The sequence below is a fragment of the Engystomops pustulosus genome, chromosome 1 (genome assembly GCF_040894005.1).
Source record: "Engystomops pustulosus chromosome 1, aEngPut4.maternal, whole genome shotgun sequence".
In the NCBI taxonomy this organism is placed as follows: Eukaryota; Metazoa; Chordata; class Amphibia; order Anura; family Leptodactylidae; genus Engystomops; species Engystomops pustulosus.
The window spans coordinates 122,127,678-122,150,124 of NC_092411.1; the positions used below are offsets into that span (position 1 = coordinate 122,127,678).

The following is a 22,447-nucleotide window of genomic DNA, read 5'->3' on the forward strand; positions in this document are numbered from 1 at the left end:
TTTTTAATCACCTTTTTGTTTTATTAAATCTTTTTAAGGTTATTCCCCCAAAAGGATGGAAGCCAAAGAGACATTATGATGACATAGATGACCTTGTGATCCCTGCTCCAATTCAGCAGATGGTGACTGGCCAATCTGGACTTTTCACTCAGTACAACATTCAGAAAAAGCCAATGACTGTGAAAGAGTTCAGAAGACTTGCAAATAGTGATAAGTATGTAAAAGTGGTATTAATTGTGTTTTGCTGGTTATTGCAACTTAAAAGAAACCTACCACTGCTTGCATGATGAAATCATGCAAGCAGACCACCCGGTAGGCTATTTAATACTGACGCCTGCACATACTTTAGTTAGGCACGGCGATGTAGTGTTACGCTAGCAGTGTAACACTACTACATCTGTTGTAGCACTAGGAACTGCTAACCTTAGTAAGCAGCTCCTACTGCCATTTTTACAGGTGACCGGTCCTCTTTAAGATGGTTTTACGTTTTAAGACCAGAATGCAAACTGTAAGATGCCCAAATGTTTTATCTGTAATGTATGGGATGAAGGGTAAGGCGTATTTGCAGTATTGCAAGAGTTTCTGTTGTTTTTAAAATGTGTTCTTCTGTTTAGCTGCGATTACTTTATTACTAAAGGTGGTGTCTCACTGATCTGTTATTACAGATACTGCACTCCAAGGTACATGGATTATGAAGATTTAGAAAGGAAATATTGGAAGAATTTAACTTTTGTTGCTCCAATCTATGGTGCTGATGTCAATGGAAGCCTTTATGATGAAGTAAGTTGGTTGATCTATCAAAAACAGAAATTTGTAATCCTTCAGTTTTAACTGGTTAAGGACCGGGCCCTTTCCTGTTTTTTCATGTCCATTTTTCACTCCCCACCTTCAAAGATCTATAACTTTTTTATTTTTACACGTAAAGAGCTGTGTGACGGCTTGTTTTCTGCGTAACAAATTACACTTCATAATGATGGTATTAAATATTCAATGCCATGTACTCGGAAGCGGGAAAAGAATTCCAAATGCAATGAAAATGGTGAAAAAACACATTTGCGCCATTTTCTTGTGGGCTTGGATATTACGTCTTTCACTGAGCGCCCCAAATGACATGTCTACTTTATTCTTTGGGTCGGTACGATTAAGGGGATACCAAATTTGTATAGGTTTTATAATGTTTTCATACATTTACAAAAATTTAAACCTCCTGTACAAAAAATTTTTTTTGATTTTGCCAACTTCTGGCGCTAATAACTTTTTTATACTTTGGTGTACGGAGCTGTGCGTGGTGTCATTTTTTGCGAAATTTGATAATATTTTCAATGATATCATTTTTAGGACTGTACGACCTTTTGATCACTTTTTATAGATTTTTTTAGATTTTTCAAAATGGCAAAAAAGTGCCATTTTCGACTTTGGGCGCTATTTTCCGTTACGGGGTTAAACTCATTGAAAAACCGTTATCATATTTTGATAGATCGGGCATTTTCGGACGCGTCGATACCTGATGTGTTTATGATTTTTACTGTTTATTTATATTTATGTCAGTTCTAGGAAAGGGGGGTGATTTAAAATTTTAGGTTTTTTTATTATAATTTTTTTTTTTTTTTACCTTTTTTTTATTTTTATTTATACTATTTTTCAGACTCCCTAGGGTACTTTAACCCTAGGTTGTCTGATCGATCCTATCATATACTGCCATACTACAGTATGGCAGTATATGGGGATTTTCTTCCTCATTCATTACAATGTGCTATCAGCACATTGTAATGAAGGGGTTAAAACGAAATAGCCTCGGGTCTTCGGAAGACCCGAGGCTACCATGGAGACGGATCGCCGCCCCCCGATGACGTCATGGGGAGCGGCGATCCCAGGTAAGATGGCGGCGCCCACGCGCCGCTATCTGTTTGAGGCTGCCGGCAGCTTTGCCGGCAGCCCACGCTGTAAAAACACCCGCGATCAGTGCTAGCACCGATCGCGGATGTTACCGGTAAGCCTTTGCTGCAATATGCAGCAAAGACTTACCGGCTATGGAGAGGGCTCAGCCCGTGAGCCCTCTCCATGCAGCGCGACGCGACCGCCGCCGTGAATACCGCCGGTTAAATTAACACTGTAAATGTGGTTCTATCGTCATCCAAGGTGTAGCTGAACTTTAGATGACACTCTGAAGGTGCATCCTGATGAAGACAACTTTTCCCTCCACTTCAAAGCCTAATGTAGCACCCAGATTTTATCTTGGACTTGCCACTTGGGCAACCACTGTTGGGACTATTTTATGGATAAGTTATCTTTGTTGGCAAAACCCATTAATTTGATTAAATAGAATACTGAGGGGAAAAAAATATTAATTTGCATAAGACCTTAATCTGTGGACATGGTGGTATTTTTTTCATTGATGTCCACTGACCCTCACAAGTCAGGGCTTGTTCACATACACTTTTTTTTTTTTTTTTTTCCTTTTTTACTGTCAGGAACCAGCAACTGTAAAACTAAAACTATTTTTTTGGGATGTGAAAAAAACTAAAAAGCACCACAGACGCATAGATGGCAATAGGCTCCCAGCGGCGGTACACATTTGTGTGCATGTAACCTAACACAGTACAAGCCTACCACGTGCAGATGAAAAGCTGTCTCCTTTCTAGGGCCAGGTTTCATCAGTGGATTAACAGTGTGTGTTCAGTGATGTACACAGGGGAGTAAGGCTAAATTATGCTGATTGCTGAAGAATGGGGCTTCTCAACAAGCTGTTCTCAAGATCTTAGTTTTGTGGTTTTCATAACTCTTCACCTTTCAACCAATTGCATAATTAATAGATTGTAAGCTCTTGCAAGCAGGGCCCTCACTCCTTTTGTTTTATATGACCATGTTATAACTCTGTAATTTCTTATTTTGTCTATTTGTTTATGTACCCCATGATTTGTACAGTGCTGCAAAATATGGTGATATATAAAGATTTATTTTTATATAGCTTTGCGTTTAAGTGTGGGTGTATTTGGGCAGCTGGAGTCTCTTTTAATTTGGAATCCCCTTCTTCCCTTCCACCAATTCAAAAGAAATTGACCCCCTGAAGTTTACATGTAGATAATCTCATACTAGCCAAGGGGATTTTTTTTTAAATTATTCATACATGTATACAGTACAGACACACAGACGCCTCCCCAAAGAAAAAAGGTTTATGGACCCTAATATAAACTAGGGTCTTTGCCTACGAGCGACTAGTGTTTGCTAAATTTCTATGTAGCTTCTATTTCCTGTCAGTACCCTGCCCCTTTCTGTTTAGAGGCGGGTGCTGGCGTCCTACTACTTACAGTCACCTGATACAGCAGTAGATTCATTGAACAATGCTACTGTAGCAACAAAGATCAGCATATAACTCCTAAATTTTTTTTTTTTTCCATGGTTTTTACATTTTAGTTTTTCATTCCCTTCTTTCCACAAGCCATATTATTTTCTTTTCTTCAGTGTACAGAGCTGTATAAGGGGTTGTTATTTGCGTAACAAGTTGTTGATCCCCTTTTATTCTTTGGGCCAGTATGATCACGGAGATGCCAATTTTTTTTTTTCCACACCATTAAAAACCCTGCAGTAAAAAAGACCCAATTATGCTGCCCTATTCTCGCACCTGTTACTTTTCGTAGTTTGGTATATGGAGTTGGTAAAGGTGCTATTCTTTGTGGTATGGGAGAACTTTTTCAATTATTCCCTTTGGATAACTGAACCACCTAACAGGTTAACTTCCACAATTGATGCCAGTTAGCTGCTGTGATCGCTGCTAGTACTGTTATTAAACGGCGGACTCCTGCCCTCAGAATGCTCCCTTGACAACAACCAGCCCCATTATTTATGGGGACTGGTCTTCAAGTGGTTAAACATATTTATTTGAGCGTCATTAAATCTAATTCATAGGGCCAGCTTCACCCTTAACCATAGCTGTACACTTTGCGAGATACACTCTTAAATGCTAGAAGAGTCTATGTGGGAAAAGGAGTAAAAGCCACTCCCAATAGTGGTGGAACAATGAATTAGTCATTTTGATATCAAACTTGCCTGGACATTTGCTCTTTGGGGACCAAGTTTTACCTTGTGAGTGCTGTATTGAGATTTCACATGATGATACTGCTTGGCTTAGAAAGCAAATGGCGATAGTAAACCCTGTTACATACTTTTGTTAAAGGAAACCTACCATTTTAGAATAGCAGGGGTAAGCTGTAAGTACCGAGCACCAGCTCAGGGTGAGCTGGTGCCGGTACTTACTTTCGTTAGTGTTATAAACCGCGGTATCGCGGTTTTAATACTTTTTAAACTTTAGAGCAGGAGAGGCTTCGGCGCTGCGCGCACAACATCTCCGCTATTTCCTATGTAGGTGCGCGCACGATCGTGCGCACGCAGCGCCGAAGCCAGTTCTGGTCTACAGTTTAAAAAGTGTTTAAAACCGCGATACCGCGGTTTATAACACTAGCGAAAGTAAGTACCGGCACCAGCTCATCCTGAGCTGGTGCTCGGTACTTACAGCTTACCCCTGCCATTCTAAATGGTAGGTTTCCTTTAAATAAATAAAAATATTCATGTCTCCTTTTCTCCTTCTCTCCCCCCGCCTTTCTTCCTTATGTAAGTTTATGTAAAGGGCTCACGGTCTGACCCTCTACATACACGGTGGGTGTTTGCTACATATTGCAGCAAACTCCCACTAGTAACACCTGCGTTCCCTGGCAATGGCGCGTGGGAGCCATCTTGGCATTGATCGCCGCTCCCTGTGACTTCAGGGAGCGACAATCTGTTGCTATGACCGCCTCGGGTCTCTGTAAGCTGTATAGCCTCTCATCATTAGTTACAATGTGCCAGTTGCACATTGTAATACATTATCAGTAAAATCCCTGTATATTGCCATACTGTAGTATGATCCTACCATATGTTGCCACTCAGACACCCCAGGGTTAATGTACCCTAAGGGGTCTGAAAATGGCCAAAAAAAAATAATCCCCCCCCCCTTTTCCCTAGAACTGGTATAAATACAAATAAATAAGAGTACAGGCAGTCCCCGGGTTACGTACAAGATAGGGTCCGGAGGTTTGTTCTTACGTTGAATTTGTATGTGAGTCGAAACTGTATATTTTATAATCCAGATCCAGACAAAAAAAAATTTGGCCCCAGTGACAATTGGAGTTTAAACATTTTTTGCTGTAATGGGACCAAGGATTATCAATAAAGCTTCATTACAGACCCCTTACAGCTCATTATTGCAATCTGGGACTATAGTAAAGCATCCAGAGGTCAGAGGGGTCTGTCTGTAACTATGGGTTGTCTGTAAGTCAAGTGTCCTTAAGTAGGGGACTGCCTGTAAAATCATTATGTTGGGTATCGGTGTTTTATGCCTTAACAAAAAATAGTGCCCAAAGGCGAAAATGCCATTTAGCAACACACAAAACAAATGTAATAAAAGGTGATCAAAAGGCTGTGCCATCCTCAAAATGGAAGCAATGAAACATCATTCCAGTGCACAGCTGTGTGTGGCATTTTTGGGGGGGACAGGAAGTATGAAAAAGTTATTAGCACAAGAAAATGAAGATGATGATTTTTTTTTTTTTTGTACAGGAGATTTTAATTTTTAAAAGTATGTAAAAACATTACACATTTAGTATCCCCCATGATCGTGCCAACCCAAAAAAATAAAGGAAAGCTGTCCTTCTGGGGGTGCACAGTAAAAGCCAAGCCCACAAGAAAATGGTACAAATGTGTTTTTCCCACCAATTTCACTGCATTTGGAATTATTTTTCCTGCTTCCCAGTACAGGGCATGAAATATTTAATACCATCACTATGAAGTGCAATCTGTCACACAGCCCTTTACATTGAAAAAATAGTTATACACTTTTGAAAGTTGGGAGTGAAAAATGGAAATGCAAAAACAGAAAAGGGCCTGGTCTTTAAGGGGTTTAAATGTTTTTTTTTTTATTATTATTAACAGTGGCCATTGATTCCCCTATATAGAGTATACAGTGCCTCCTGGCATTTACACTAGCAGTTTTTGTCTAGTGACCAGTAGAGTAAACTGGGTGATATGTTTTCTTTGTCCTGACTGTCTAGGGTCGGGCTTAGTGTTGAATACTATCGAGGTTGGAACAGGAAATATTGGTTGTGGGTTATGGTATCTTACACCGACAAGAGGAATTTAATGGAAGAGGAGCATTTTTATGGCTGTTTGCCTTCCTTAGGTATATTTTGATTTCTTCCCCAAGGTGGCTCTCTTGAATATTTATTGAATTTCATCTGAAGACCCTCTCGAGGGATGCTTTTCTCTTTTCGTTTTATATTAGGTGCACAGATATCTGCATAAAAAATATCATTCTTGAGCAACACCTATTTTTGAATTTTTCATTTTCTAAACATTTTATCTAAATGCAGAAGCCATAGACTGTAAGAAATCACAGTTGGTGGGTGTGTGTATATAGATAGATAGATGGATATAGACAATGAAAATATACACTTGTTGGCTTCATCAGTTTGATGTGAAAATACATCTCCTTATGAAATAAGACACAGGCAGTCGTGGATGCCAACACTTCTATTTTATATGGTTCTGTTGCAAGACTGCAATAGAGAACTTAAATTTTCCTTTTCATGTGAGCCTTAGTCTCCTTGTTCTTGGCTTTCTGTAAACACTGGTAAAAAATGAAAGTTGAAAGATGTACTTAACTGCCAAATGTATTATACACTTTTTTTCACATTTGTACACAATAAAGTCCACTTTAACTTTTCAAATTTTTGGTCAATTCGCCTGTGAGAGGGCTTATTTTTTGTGAAAAGATCTATAGATTTTATGAACCTCAGTTATGTACAAATAGTTTTTTTTTTTTTTTTTTTTTTATCAAGATTGATATTTTTGTGTTGGATAAAAAAAAAAAAATCTGTAAAACTGGTTAGACGAAAGTTTTTACCTTTCTGTATGCAGAGCTATGACCCTAGTCCCAGGATTTCCCACCACCCTCGGGAAACTTCTACATCATTTATCGATTTCAAATTAAAAACAGTTACCAGTTGGCAACGTGTACACTATTTGGGACAAAAAGTAAAACTCGGTAATTACCTTGACCCCGCCCGCTCTATTACATGTGAAGCCTAGGAATTGCAGGAAGTCCTGGAGAGTAAGTATATAAATTTATTCTTTTTATATACTCGTGTATAAGCATTGTCTTTTTTTTAGCCAAAAAAACTGTGCTGAGAATTCGCTGCTTATACTAGAATATATACGGTACTTCATTAATGAGAGAATTTTTTTTTTTTTTTTCCCCCACTACCCTTTCTTTCTGCTTTAGCCCCTTAACGTTGAGGCCCTTCTTTCATTTTTGCATTTCCAATTTTTTTATTTTTTTTATTTTCTTATACATTTTTGAAGGTGTGGAGTAAAACACTTTAAATTTTTTCCATGTAAAAGTTGTATGAAGGCTTGTTTTCTGCACTTCATAGTGACTGTATTTTATATTACATGCCATGTGCTGGAAAAAAGGGTAAATTGTGGAAAAAAAAAAACAAAAAGAAAAACACATTTTCATCTTTTTATTGTGTTGATGTGATCACGGGATACCAATTTTTTTTTTGTTTTATAATGTTTTCATTAATTTGTAAAAATTTAAAACCTGTGCAAAATAAATATTTCATTTTGCCGTTTTCTAAAGCTAATAACTTTTTTTCATACTACTTCGGTATAGGGAGCTATTTGTGGTATCATTTTTTTGTGACTTTAGATGACATTTTCAATGCTACCATTTTAAGGACTGTAATGTGCAAATTGCACATTGTAATGAATGGTTAAAACCAGACAGCCTCGCGTCTTCATATGATCCAAGACTGTCATGAAAACCGATTGCTGTCCCCTGAGTACCTCACAGGGCATGGCCGCTCGTTAATGGACACTGCGCCAGAAGCTGTGGGTGTCGGCTGTACGTTATAGCCGACACCCGCCTCTAACACACGTGATCAGAGATTCTTCCAATTGCGGGTGTTAATCCCTTACACGTCACGGTGATCAAAAAGAAAGTTGTGTGCCAAAATTGTACCACTGCAAAGGACAACTTAATATAAAAAAAATAATAAGCCCTAAACCAGCTCTGTCAACCCAAAAATATTAAAGTTATCTCCGTTAAGATGGCGATACAAAAGCAAATTATCTTTTATATTTGTTTTTTCCAGTAAAATTGTAAAAATATATTAAAACAATATAAATGAGGTATCACTATAATCGTAGTAATCTATAAAGATAATATAGTATTTTTAAAGGAAACCTACCACTTAGAATGGCAGAGGTAAGCTGTAAGTACCAAGAGCTGGTGCCGGTACTTGCTTTCGTTAGTGTTATAAACCACGGTATCGCGGTTTTAACACTTTTTAAACTTTAGAGCAGAAGGGGCTTCGGCGCTGCGCGCGACATCTCCGCTATTTCCTATGTAGGCGCGTGCACGATCGTGCGCACGCAGCGCTGAAGCCTCCTCTGCTCTAAAGTTTAAAAAGTGTTAAAACCGCGATACCGCGGTTTATAACACTAGCGAAAGTAAGTACCGGCACCAGCTCACCCTGAGCTGGTGCTCGGTACTTGCTGCTTTACCACTACCATTTAACTGGTAGGTTTCCTTTAATATACTGTGTATGACCCCCAAAATATAAAAAAAAAAAAAAATTGACAATTTTTCTTTTTCTCCATACATTCAAGAGTTAATAAAATCTTATCAAAAAGCTAATGACCCACTTAAATGAAGTATTTGTAAAGGGCATCTCGTGTCGCAAAAAATAAGCCCTTATATGTCCAAATTGCCAAAAAAAATAAAGATTTGTATATTTGTAAAGGGACAATGCTTAATCTGCTGTGAATGGCACAGCTTCCCTTCAATTCCCTTGTGCATGCTCATACAGCAGGTTACCACCACATATGAGGTATTGTTATACTCTGGAAAGATTGGGGATCAAACTTTGTGTTTGGTATTTTGGTGTGTTTTGGTATTTTTATCCACTGAGAATTTGTAGATTTTATGAAAAACACATTAATTTAGCCAAAAACATTTTAATTTTAAAATTGCATCCGATTTTGTTTTAACCCCTATAAAACAATTACAGGCGGTCCCCTACTTAAGAACACTCGACTTACATACGACCCTTAGTTACAAACGGACCTCTGGATATTGGTAATTTATTGTACTTTAGTCCTAGGCTACAATAAACAGCTATAACAGTTATCACAGATGTCTGCAATGACGCTTTATTGTTATTCCTGGTTCATATGACAAACCAACATTTTTAAAATCCAATTGTCACAGAGACCAAAAAAGTTCTGGCTGGGATTACAATGATAAAATATACAGTTCCGACTTGCATACAATTTCAACTTAAGAACAAAACTACAGACCCAATCTTGTATGTAACCCGGGGACTGCCTGTACCTTTTCACCAAATATCTGATTTTCTCATAAATGCAAAACATATCACCAAATTTTTTCAACTAACATGAAGTAAAAAGTGTCACGAGAAAACAATTTCAAAATCACTTGGATATGTTAAAGCGTTCCAAAGTTATAACCACTTCTAGTGACACATGTCAGATTTGAAAATTTGGGCTGTGTCAGGAAGATGAAAAGTGGCTTCAGGGTTAAGGGGTTAAAGACTATTTACCATCAATATAAATCATTCTAATCCTGGGGCAGTTGCTCTTATTATTCATAGCCTCCTTCCTTCTAAAATCAACTTTCAGAATTATGCTAATGAACCTGACTGAGAGAACATTTGAGTTAATAAAGAAACAAAAGAAGAAGAAAAATGTGCAACTGGCGTAACCTTAAGCACTGGTTAATTTAGTTAAAATATTCAAAAGGAGCCTTTACATCTTTCGTAAATCAAGCTCTTCAAGAGTATCTGTAAATGTTTTTTTTTTTTTTTTTGTATTTCGCAAATCAATAGCTCTTGGGATGTAAAACAACTTTGCTTATTATCTTTATCACCTATATGCAGTAGTTTTCGTGCTATAGCCCTCAGATTACCTTAGTGATGCAGTGGCTGCCTCCTCTCCATGTGCTGAAAATCCCTGGAATCCGTCAGAGAAACAAGGTGTAAACAAACTAGGGATTCATGGCCGTGGAGGAGCTGCTGCTCCTTGCTCACAGGGGGAAGAGGTCATGTAACGGTCATGCAGCAGAGCAGGATGTTTATACACGTGTCTCCTGCAAGGGATGGTGAGGTACAAGATCTCCCTGTTCCCTCCCTCCATCTCAGTCTGTGATTCTACAGAAGTTTCTCTGTCTTACTCTGCTCCTCTCCCACACCTTGTCATCATTTATTAAAGGGGTGTTCCATGGCCCAGAAATAACAAAGTAAAACTAAAGAGGTTGTTCCAACGTTTCAGCTTTTTGTGGATAGGAAACCACAACAACCAGTGCTGCATGGCACTATCGCCTCGGTCCAGATAAGCTATTTAAACCCTAAGTGCTCACACAACATTGGCTACAGACTGCATAATATTAATGATTTCTACCACTTTTACATGTTCCCTGCTCCTCGATGTGAAGGAAACTGCCAGGCTGTCAAGGTATACATCCTGTATGTGCGCTGTGCAGTGTTCACTGGATTTACTTGCGGGAAACTAAATGGATTTAATGTTAAATTACTTTGAGAACACAAGGCATCATGGGATCTGTGGGCAAGCTAGCTGACCTCAGCCTGAGGGCATAGATTGACAGACATTAGTCTCTGCCCACTTCACCTCTAGTGAGGAATATTTTTGTCAAACACTTTCAGAACAGAAAATGCCATAACTATGGAAAGAAAGGGGGTGAGCAGCACAAATTAGGCATCACTGTTTTTTTTCAAAGGGCAAATCACATATAGGGATTTTAGCAAATTATTATAGCTTTACAGTTGAGCTTTATATCGGGAACAGAGGATCGGCAGTGGAATAACTTCATTATTTAACTTTTTTTTTTTTTTTTTTTTTTTTCTTCAGGATATTGATGAGTGGAATATTTCACGTCTAAACACCATTCTGGATGTTGTTGGAGAAGAATGTGGTATTTCAATTGAAGGTGTCAATACACCTTATCTGTATTTTGGAATGTGGAAAACAACTTTTGCCTGGCATACGGAAGACATGGATCTTTACAGTATAAACTACCTCCACTTTGGTGAACCAAAATCGTGGTAAGATCTTTAATTTTAATTTTCTTGATTTATAGTTTAGTTTATATACACACATACAAACTTGATAGCTAAGCAAAATTGATTATAGTGTTGTGTAGTATAGATGCTAGTATGTCATTTTCTCATCCTTGAAAATCTGGTATTTGAAAGTCTTTCTTTATTGGTGTAGCTTTCTACATGTACATGCATGCAGTCTGCAAAAGCCAGTTGGATTCATCAGAACCAGATATTTGAATTTTACATGACTGTTATTCCTTACCCAATTCTTTTCATAGAGCGTGGAATGCAGTACCCTTGGTATCTGTGCTGTCAGCATAGTCTGTTCCCATCACCTCATTGCAGAGCAATAAAATGTTGGAAAGTATAAAGTAAATATACCTGTACCTCTATCAAGTAGTGTTAATTTAACTTGTCTAATTTGTACTGTGTGCGAGACTTTTTTTTTTTTGTTACTTTCTCACCTCAAAAAAATGTACAGGCAGTCCCCGGGTTACATACAAGATAGGGTCCGGAGGTTTGTTCTTAAGTTGAATTTGTATGTAAGTCGAAACTGTATATTTTATAATTTAAGTTCTAGACAAATTTTTTTTCTTTTGCCCCAGTGACAATTGGAGTTTCAAAATTTTTGCTGTAATTGGACCAAGAATTATCAATAAAGCCTCATTACAGACACCTTACAGCTGATCAGTGCAGTCTAGGACTATAGTAATAGCATCCAGAGAGCTTCACCAGAGGTCACAGTGGGCAGAGGGGTCCGTCTGTAACTATGGGTTGTCTGTAAGTCGGGTGTCCTTAAGTAGGGGACCGCCTGTAGTTAAAAGCGAATAAAGTGTATATGTATCTCAATATTATACATATGAAACAAACCCCGCAAAATACAAAACTCTGTGAATTGAAGAATAAAAAGTTTTGGTTCTGAAAATGTGGTAATAATTTTTAGGACACCACCTCACTTCATATGGAGACATATGGGCTGCTACACAGATTCAGGGGCACTTTGAATTTTCTTTCTAGCCCCCATGGATGCAGATATATCACTACTTGTATCTGACCATTCTAATCTTTGTTCTGTCACAGAGGAGCTGGGGACATGTATGATTATCTTCTCCTATACTGTATAATCTGTGGCAGGAAATGTCAGAGAAGCTGCTGTGAACAGTGGTGAGCTGTGATTTCTCTAAGCTCATCTAGAGGCTATATTCACACATTCCGGTAATATTCTAGTGACCTTGTGTTTGCAAATGTGATGTTACCGCAAACGCAATTTAAATGCATGTTTACGTGGAGTTTGCGTTGCATTCACATTTTATGTGGGGTTTGTGCTGCATTTAGGTTGCTTTTGCTTTTAACCCTTTCAGGACCTGGCCCCTTTTTTTTTTTTTTTTTTTTTTTTTTTCATTTTTTACTCCCCATGATCAAAAATCCATAACTTTTTTATTTTTCCATGTACAGAGCTGTGTGACGGCTTATTTTCTGCGTAATAAATTGCACTTCATAGAGATGGTATTGAATATTCCATGCCGTGTACTAGGAAGCGGGAAAAAAATTCCAAATGCAGTGAAATTGGTAAAAAAACGCATTTGGGCCGCCTTCTTGTGGGCTTGGATCTTACGGATTTCACTGTGCGCCCCAACTGACATGTCTACTTTATTCTTTGGGTCGGTACGATTACGGGGATACCAAATTTGTATAGGTTTTATAATGTTTTCATACATTTAAAAAAATTAAAACCTCCTGTAAAAAAATTTTTTTTGGGATTTTGCCATCTTCTGGCGCTAATAACTTTTTTATACTTTAGTGTACTGAGCTGTGGGTGGTGTCGTTTTTTGCGGATTTTGATGACGTTTACAATGTTAATTTTAGGACTGTACGACCTTGTGATCACTTTTTATAGAATTTTTTAATTTTTTTAAATGACAAAAAAAGTGCCATTTTCGAATTTGGGCGCGATTTTCCGTTACGGGATTAAACGCAGTGAAAAACCGTTATCATATTTTGATCGGGCATTTTCGGACGCGGCGATACCTAATGTGTTTATGATTTTTACTGTTTATTTATATTTATATCAGTTCTAGGGAAAGGGGGGTGATTTGAGTTTTTAGGGTTTTTTATTATAATTTTTTTTTTTCTAACTTTTTTTTATTTTTAGTACTTTTCAGACTCCCTAGGGTACTTTAACCCTAGGGGGTCTGCACGATCCTATCATATACTGCCATACTACAGTATGGCAGTATATGGGGATTTTACTCCTCATACATTACAATGTGCTGATAGCACATTGTAATGCATGGGTTAACCAGAAGTAGCCTCGGGTCTTCGCGAGACCCGAGGTTACCATGGCGACGGATCGCCGCTCCCCGATGACGTCACTGGGAGCGGCGATCCTCGAAAAGATGGCGGCGCCCACGCGCCGCCATGCTTTTGAAGCTGCCGGCAGCATTGCCGGCGGCGATCGAGGTGAAAACACCCGATATGCAGCAAAGACTTACCGGCTATGGAGAGGGCTCAGCGCGTGAGCCCTCTCCATGCACCCGCGGCCGACCCGTGACGTGCTATTACGTCACGGGTCGTGAAAGGGTTAATATGGTGTTTGCATCCCGTTAGCAACACAATTTGTAAATGCAATGAAAATGCAATTAACTGAATATTGGCAGAATATTGACTGTGTATGGACACAGCATCTAGATGAGCATAGAGAGATCGCACACTGTCTGCTGCAGATTGGACAGTATGAGAGTAGGTTAGCATATCTTGCACCTCCAGCCCCAACTCTTTTGTGACAGAACTCCAATTAGAATGGTCAGATAATGGGACTGATATCTCTGCAAACCTAGGGGCTAGAAAGAAAATTCAAAGTGCCCCTGAATTTGTGTAACCCCTACTCAATAGAATGTTACTCTCATCCATGTGTGAGGTGGTAAAACTCCTCTTAATGATTCTTTTTTACTTTGCAAAACCTTACTTTATTGGGCATCACTACAACTGTACTAATCCATAAAATATAGGTACTGTTATTTTGCTGCAAGGTACAACCTGTGTGCTGGCAGACAAGTAAAATTTAGGGGCAGAGTGGTGCCCTAGGCAGGCACCTATCTTTGCCTACTCCTTGACCTGGTCCTGAGTGTCATAACCAATAAGTGTCCATTCTGTTAAAGGAGTTATACCATCAAAATCCAGCATGATAAACCAGGGACACTTACTCATAGCTCTCCACATGACAGCTGCCATTAAAGTGTAACCGTAATTCTGAGCAAAAATAAAATCCATATTTCTGCTCCAGGTGTCCCTGGGAATTCCTCAAAGTATTCTGCGCCTCTCTTTATTTAGTACCTTTTCCATTGCGTCCCCCATGACGGCCCCACTTGGAGGATGACCCCTTGACCTCTGCAGGTACAGGAAGCAGAGAAGTTAAATACCCACCCCCTGCATCTACAGTCCAGTGTCTTCCTGTCCCTACACAGGGCAGGTTGTAGAGAAAATCTCTCCTCCGATCCTTCCATCCAAGAGGGACAGTGAGAGGGGAGCATGTGTGGCGCGGGAATCCTCCTCTTACTCCTCCGGTCCAGGACAGCGATCAGTGCATACGACCCTTCCCTTGTCGGCATTTTGGGCCGGTAGATCCAGCTCTGTCCGCGACCCTGTGAGGTTAACGACACCCGGACTTCAACAAAATGGCGGCGGGTTGCCTGACGCGGCCGCCAGTGACAACTTACGGTGGCGCACCGGAAGTAAGGTAATCGGGCGCAGAGTCCAGAAACGGGCGCGTGGAGCGGTAAGATTTAAATGTAGCGGGGATGCACAGTGATCTGAGGTCTAATGCATTCGGTGAACTCAGCGTTTGTGATCCTTAGCAGTGGTAAGGTATCTATACAATGGCGCTCCCTGTACAATGAATTGTGATGGCTAGTTTGTTTAAAGCAACGCTGTATATCTTCCAGGCTTAACATATCGGGCCATCTTTATTGCCTTACCTCGCGAGGTTGTGTGCCAAAGGCAAGTATGTACCTCCTGCGTATATATATCAGATATTGGACACATGCGCATATATATATATATATATATATATATATAATAATATATTAGTGTATACATAGGTGCTGTGTATAACCATTGGAAGTATTGAATCCTGCGCTATGGAGGCTATGTCTATAGATCCCCCGCCTATAGCTCTTGTGAGTGGTTTCGGGGTGTCTATGTGTTACTGTGGGTTGTATCCTAACATACACAAGTTCTTATGTTACTATTTAATAGTAATACTATTCTCCTCCTCTGTTGGTAGGAACCGAAAGAGAAGGAGAAACCTAGAGAACCGAAGGATTTGCCTCCAAAAGATGCAGGAAAAAGAAAATGACCTCCCGCCGATGCAATGTTTGCTTTAACAAGTTATCTAATGACTATAAGAAAGCCATCTGCAAAGATTGTATTGATAGCCTCTTAAAAGAGGAGAAAACCTCATTTATGGACGAAATGAGAACCTTTATTAAGGGGGAGGTTTAATGTTCATTAATCCTCATCTTTAGCTAATCTTTTGTCTCAGGAGCCTTTATCAAAAAGGCAAACGGTAGAATACCAATCAGAGTCCGAAGCTGAGTCAGTCAAGGATTCATTAGATTTAGACTCTATTCCATTCACATCTGCTGTTAAGATGGAATCCCGATATTTGGTTCATGTCGGAAGACCTTGAACCACTATTGAAAGCCATGAGAGACACGCTTAAAGGAAACCTACCATTTCAAATGGTAGGTTTAATCTGTAAACACCGAGCACCAGCTCAGGGTGAGCTGGTGCCGGTGCTTAGTTTCGTTAGTGTTAAAACCGCGGTATCGCGGTTTTAACACTTTTTAAACTTTATAGCATAAACTGCTTCGGCGCTGCGGCCGAAGCGGCTTCTGCTATAAAGTTTAAAAAGTGTTAAAACCGCGATACCGCGGTTTTAACACTAACGAAACTAAGCACCGGCACCAGCTCACCCTGAGCTGGTGCTCGGTGTTTACAGCTTAAACCTGCCATTTGAAATGGTAGGTTTCCTTTAAGATTGAAGAAGCCAAAATCGATCCAGGGCGAGCTTTTTGGGATTCTTAAAGCAAAAAAGAGACGGGTCTTTCCGATCAATAAAACCCTGAAGGATCTAATCCTTGAGGAATGGAGAGATCCAGAAAACAGAATATCTCTATCAAGAGAGTTTAAAAATCGTCTATCCTTTGATGAGGAGGAATCGAAAATCTGGAATTCCTTTCCAAAAGGGGATATCCCAGTAACAAAGATTGCAAAAGAGACTGATCTTCCCTTTGAAGATGCTATCCTACTAAAGCAGGGGTCAGGAACCTTTTTGGCTGAGAGAGCCATGAACGCCACATATTTTAAAATGTTATTCTGTAAGAGCCATACAATATGCACATACCCCAAGTAGATAGGTAGTCCTAGTATCACGGGTGCCCCTGTGATCTACGCCTCGGATCGCAGGCACACCTGAGCCCCTCTACATGGCGGCTCCCCTTTCCGAGCTCACTCAACTCGCCACTTTCCAGCTCCCATCCCGCACTCGCTGGCAGTTTAAAAGGGCCAGTGCGCCACTGATTGGTGCTTCCCACTTCCCGGGTTCCTCTAAAGACCAACAGCTCCCAGCATTCCCTGCCGGATCTTAGTGCTTCATGCCTATGAGGAAGCTTTCCACATTGTTTTCTTCCCAAGTGTTGACCTCCCGTTGTGACCCCGGACCTGCTCCTTCGCTGCCAGCCCTGATCTCTTGCTCCATCCCCGACCTTGCGTCATTGCCGCCTGCCTTGACCATCTGCCTGTTCTTGACCAAGAGACTGCCTAGTGATCCTTTACCTCGACCTTGGCTGCCATCGTGGACAAGTTGCGCCTGTGAAACGACCTGGTGGTACCACACTGCAACAAGACCATCCTGCTTTGCGGCGGGCTTTGGTGAAGACCGGGTGCCACTTAGATTCTGGTCCCAGGTGTCTGCTTACAACATTGTCCGCGGTGGTCCAGGGGGTTCACTACTCCACATCCTGACTTCTTCCACATGCATCCCAGTAGATATTTAGTGACAGCATAAGAAAAAGAATATTCACTTACCAGCGCTCCCTGCAGGCAGCTCCTCATCGCTCCGACGGTCTTCTCTTTAACCCAGGCTTAGACGATGGTGGTGATGGCACTTGGGTTGTACAAAGGACGTAGGCAGCGGTAACATCGCTACCTGTGTCCAGTGATCAGTCTAAGAGACACACAGCAGCCATCACTATTTATTAAAGATCTGTCTGAGAGCCAGATGCAGCCAACAAAAGAGCCATATCTGGCTCCCGAGCCATAGGTTCCCTACCCCTGTACTAAAGGATCCCATGGACCGAAAAGCAGATAGTCTGTTGAAGAAAACATGGGAATCGGCCATGTGGAATCTGAAGTCTAATATCGCCACAACATCGGTGTCTCGTACTCTGTTTTTCTGGTTGTCTGAACTAGAAAACCATATCAAGGATGGTACTCCAAGAGAAATTCTCCTAGAAACCACGCCCATACTAAAGTCAGCAGCTGCCTTTGTCGCGGATGCTTCAGCAGAGGGTATAAGATTCAGCGCAAAAGAAGGGGCACTTTCCAATTCAGCAAATCTAAATTATGTGGCCTTCCCTTTCAAGGAGAGTACCTCTTCGGACACGAGTTGGACGCCATCCTTGAAAAGGCAGCTGATAGGAAAAAAGGCTTTCCTAAAGCAAAAGTGGGTCAGAAGAAACAGCCTTTTTGGGACCTGAAAGAGAAGAAAATCCCTTAGAGTGAAAGGAAAGCAGGGGAAATGGAGGTACCCCAAAGGTGGGAGAAGAAGGGGCTTTCCTCCTTAGCTCCAGCAACACCACCCCATCATTCAGAAAATGACGCTAGAGTGGGGGGAAGACTCTTAAAGTTTTACCAGCCGTGGGCAAACCTCACACGGAACCCCTGGATTCTAACACTGCTAGAAGACGGTTACAGACTGGAGATAACGTCTCTTCCTCCCCCCAAATTTTTTCTTACCAGACAGCCATCACCAGAACTTACCCTTCAGCTATGGACAGAAATACAGAAATTACTAGACCTAGATGTCTTCATTCCTGTTCCAGTCTCGCAGATAGGAGAAGGTCATTACTCCCCATTATTCTTAATAAAAAAAAAAACCCCAACGGTTCTTTCAGGATGATATGCAACCTGAAAGGTCTAAATCGGTACATCCTATACAGGAAATTCAAAATGGAGACACTAAGTTCAGCAATTACGCAGATTCCTCTGGGGGCATTCATTTGTACGATCAACTTACAGGATGCCTACTATCATGTACCAATATACAAAACGTCCCAGAAGTTCCTCAGAATTGCGGTTCTCAACCCAGAAGGTCGGATACACCACTTCCAGTACAAGGCGCTGCCCTTCGGAATATCATCAGCTCCGAGGACGTTTTCAAAAATTATTATTGAAGTGGTGGCCTTCTTAAGAACAAGGAAGATGGTCATAATTCCGTATTTAGTCGATCTGTTGATTGTAGCTGGATCCGAACAATAGCTAATCCGACACAGGGATTTTACGATTACCATCCTCAGACAACTAGGCTGGATCACAAATTGGAAAAAGTCAAACCTGGAACCCAGCAGGATCACTACATTTTTGGGCGTCTCTCTGAACTCATCACTCCAAATGTCCTTCCTCCCACAGGAGAAAAGGTTGTAAATTGTTCAGGAAGTGGAATTATTCCAGAAGAAACGCGATTGTTCCATAAGAAAGGTAATGAGGCTATTCGGACAACTGACAGCATGTATCCAAGCAGTGCAGTGGAGTCGAGCCCATACTCGCAGGTTACAATATTGGGTCTTATCCATGTGGGACAAGAACCCAGCTCATCTGGACCGGAAAATAAAAATTCCTTCAGAGATCAAAGACGCTTTAGTATGGTTGACACATCAGGAGTACCTCGAGAAAGGGGTAACCTGGCATCCATGGCCTGTTATCATTCCAGACGGACGCAAGTTTGACTGGATGGGGAGCAAACATAGAGGGTTACCTTGCCCAAGGAAAATGGCCCCTATCCATTCAGAATTGATCTTATCGAGAGTTGAAAGCTGTATGGGAAGCCCTAAAAATCAGCGGAGATCTGATAAAATATCGCCATGTAAAAATATATTCAAACAACATCACCTCAGTGGCCTATCTACGCCACCAAGGAGGCACCAAGAATACCGAACTTCTCCTATCGGAGAAAATCTTCAGTTGGACTGCGGATAGGGATAATACGTTGTCTTCTGCCCAACTGAAGGGAGAAGAAAATGCAATAGCAGACTACCTCAGCAGGAAACATATCAACAACAAGAACGAGTGGTGCCTAAACAATGAGGTTTTCGAACATCTAACCCAAAAATGGGGAGTCCCAGAAATAGATCTGTTTGCAACCTGTGCAAACTCAAAGACAAAATTTTTCTTCTCGCTAGATGGTTCAACACCAATGAAACAACTAGATGCCTTCAGACATCCCTGGAATGCAGCACTAATGTATGCTTTTCCACCAGTTCCGGTAATTCCAAAAGTGGTACAGAAGTTCCAAAGAGAGAGTAAAAGTAATTCTAGTGGTACCCTTCTGGCCAAAAAAGTATGGTTTCCATCCCTCAGGAGGTTAGCCCTGGAAGAACCGGTTCACCTTCCTCCTCGTACAGATCTATTATTCCAGGGACCAGTACAGCACCCAAATCCCCAGGCTCTCCAGTTGTCCGCTTGGATCCTGAAGGGGAATTGCTAAGAATCAAAGGCTTGTCTCGCAGTCATATTGACCTTAAAGGCAAGTTGGAAACCTATCACTCATGCTATTTATTCCCGCATTTGGAATAAATTTGTTTCATTTTGTGGACCTAAGGTTCCTAACCAGAGCTCTCCTAATATCTCCCAGGTTTTGGATTTTCTCCTGGCAGGTTTCGACAAAGGCCTAAAAACCAGCTCCCTGAAGGTCCAGATATCCGCATTTTTTGATAGTCCTCTGGCAGAGCATCAATGGGTAAGGAGGTTTATAAAAGCTACTTCTAGACTTAAAGGGGTTATCCGGGTTTTAAAAACTAGTGAGGGCCAGGCTGGGGAGGGCTATTTAAAAATAATAAACATCCACTTACCTCCTCCCGCGCCGCCGTTGTCCCACACCGCGGTCCCTTAGATCCGCGCCCCTGTTTGTTTACAGGGGCACGGAAGCCGTGCACATGGAGCTTCCGGTCCGCGATGTGGCCGGGTCCTCCCATCCGTCCCTATCTCTCAGCGTTGTAAGCGCTGGAAGATGGTGTTGGATGGGAGCTTCCGCCCTTGTAATGAAACCGGCGCACAGAGAAGACTGGCCACGGCGCGGGACACGGGCAGTGCCGGACGAGGTGAGTACATGTTTATTATGTTTAAATAGCCCGCCCCAGCACTGCCCTCAGTAAGTTTAAAACCTGGATAACCCCTTTAAACCTACCTTAAAAATAGCCGTCCCAAACTGGGACTTATCTATTGTCTTAAATTATCTAACTGGTCCTCCGTTTGAGCCCTTAGACTCAAAAAATATTAGAGAATTAACATCGGCCAGACGGGGGAGATGCAGGCATTGTCCATCAAAGAACCCTACCTAAAAATATCTGAAGACAGAGTAACATTAACGCTTGATAACAATTTTATCCCAAAGGTTTCCTCAAGCTTCCATCTAAGCTAAGGAGATTATTCTGCCTACATTTTGTCGAAATCCGAAATCAACAAATGAAATAGAATGGCACTCCCTTGATGTCAGGAGAATTCTTCTCTTTTACCTGGAAGCAACACAATCATGGCGAAAAGATTCAAACATCCTTCTGCAGTTCAGCGGAAAGAATAAAGGGATAAAAGCTTCAAAATCCACTCTAGCAAGATGGATCAAGACTGTTATTAAAAATGCTTACGCAGCCCAGAATATGTCAATACCTGAGACAATTATAGCACATTCTACACGTGCTATGGCAACCTCATGGCTGAGTAAAAGAGGGGCCTCCATAAATGAAATTTGTAGGGCCGCTACATGGTCTAACCAGTTGACATTCGTAAAACACTATAGGTTAGACCTGCAAAACGAATGAGTTAGCTTTTGGTAGAATAGTACTACAAGCTGTTGTCCCTCCCTATAATATAATTTGTTATGTCTCCAAGTGGGGCCGTCATGGGGGACGCAATGGAAAATGGGAATTATTCTCACCATTAATTCGGTTTCCATTAGTCCACCATGACGGCCCATATATATTCCCACCCATGTATATTGTTTCTGTACTTCATGGATTAATTGTGTGTTATTTAAACATGCAATAAAATGAGCTGCATCAGCTGCCGGTGTAGTTATTTGGTAGTCACTGGAGTGTAGATGCAGGGGGTGGGTATTTAACTTCTCTGCTTCCTGTCCCTACAGAGGTCAAGGTGTCATCCTCCAAGTGGGGCCGTCATGGTGGACTAATGGAAACCGAATTAACGGTGAGAATAATTTTTTTTTTTTTTTTGACCCATAGCAACCATGGTTTCCAGCTCTCTAAAACTTCAGCACAGTACATGAGGGGGCAGCTTGAAGACTTGGAGGCTCTCTCCCCTCCTGCCATTTCCTGCTGTGGAGTGTGAGGGAATGGGGGAGATGGGTTGTGATAGTTCTGCATCTTGTGTCTGTGTGGATTATTTGTTTATATACAAGTGTAGGGAAAGCTGAGGGAGAGATAAGAGTGCAGTTGTTACTACATTAGTTAGGGCTCCTGTCAGAACATGAGTGCTGGAGCACTGAGCCATGAGGTAAACAGCTGAGAGCAGATAGAGAGAGGGGGGTGTCACATGTACAGTCTCCTCTGTAGTCTGGCTCAGTGAAGATGGAATGTGCCTAGCAACAGCCATCTTAGGAGTTACTGACAACAGGGGGAAGGAGGAATAGAGGATGGGGCAAGATTTGGGTAACTAATCCAATTGCAAAAGGGCTTAAAATTGCCAGCCCTGCAACATATCAAAAGTTGAAATGATGGTTACTCTTGAAACCCATTACCCAATATTATTGAATTGCCATTACATTCAAAATATTCCTAACATTCAGCAGTGTACGACTTACGAGTTTTAAAATTCTTTTTGTTGATTCTATAGTATTACCGTATATACCCGAGTATAAGCCGACCCGAGTATAAGCTGAGACCCCCCCCCCCCCAGTATATCGGCAGCCAGCCCCCTGTAGTATACAGTCATCCCCCTACAGTACACAGCCAGCCCAGCTTGCCCCCAGTAGTATGCAGCCAGCC

General features: G+C 41.2%; 1 protein-coding gene across 5 annotated transcripts in view; it reads left to right on the top strand.

Annotated features, from left to right (window-relative positions):
- The window catches only part of KDM4C (lysine demethylase 4C), a 265,259-nt gene that overhangs the window by 10,944 nt on the left and 231,868 nt on the right, over positions 1-22,447 (top strand). For 4 of the 5 annotated variants that reach the window (XM_072152239.1, XM_072152249.1, XM_072152230.1 and 1 more), the window contains exons 3-5: positions 39-214; positions 666-780; positions 10,981-11,174. In XM_072152239.1, coding sequence (XP_072008340.1) covers positions 39-214; positions 666-780; positions 10,981-11,174 — 485 coding nt within the window. Of the gene's footprint in view, positions 1-38; positions 215-665; positions 781-2,139; positions 2,377-10,980; positions 11,175-22,447 lie in introns of those variants that run through there. The other variant, XM_072152259.1, reaches the window with a different exon arrangement.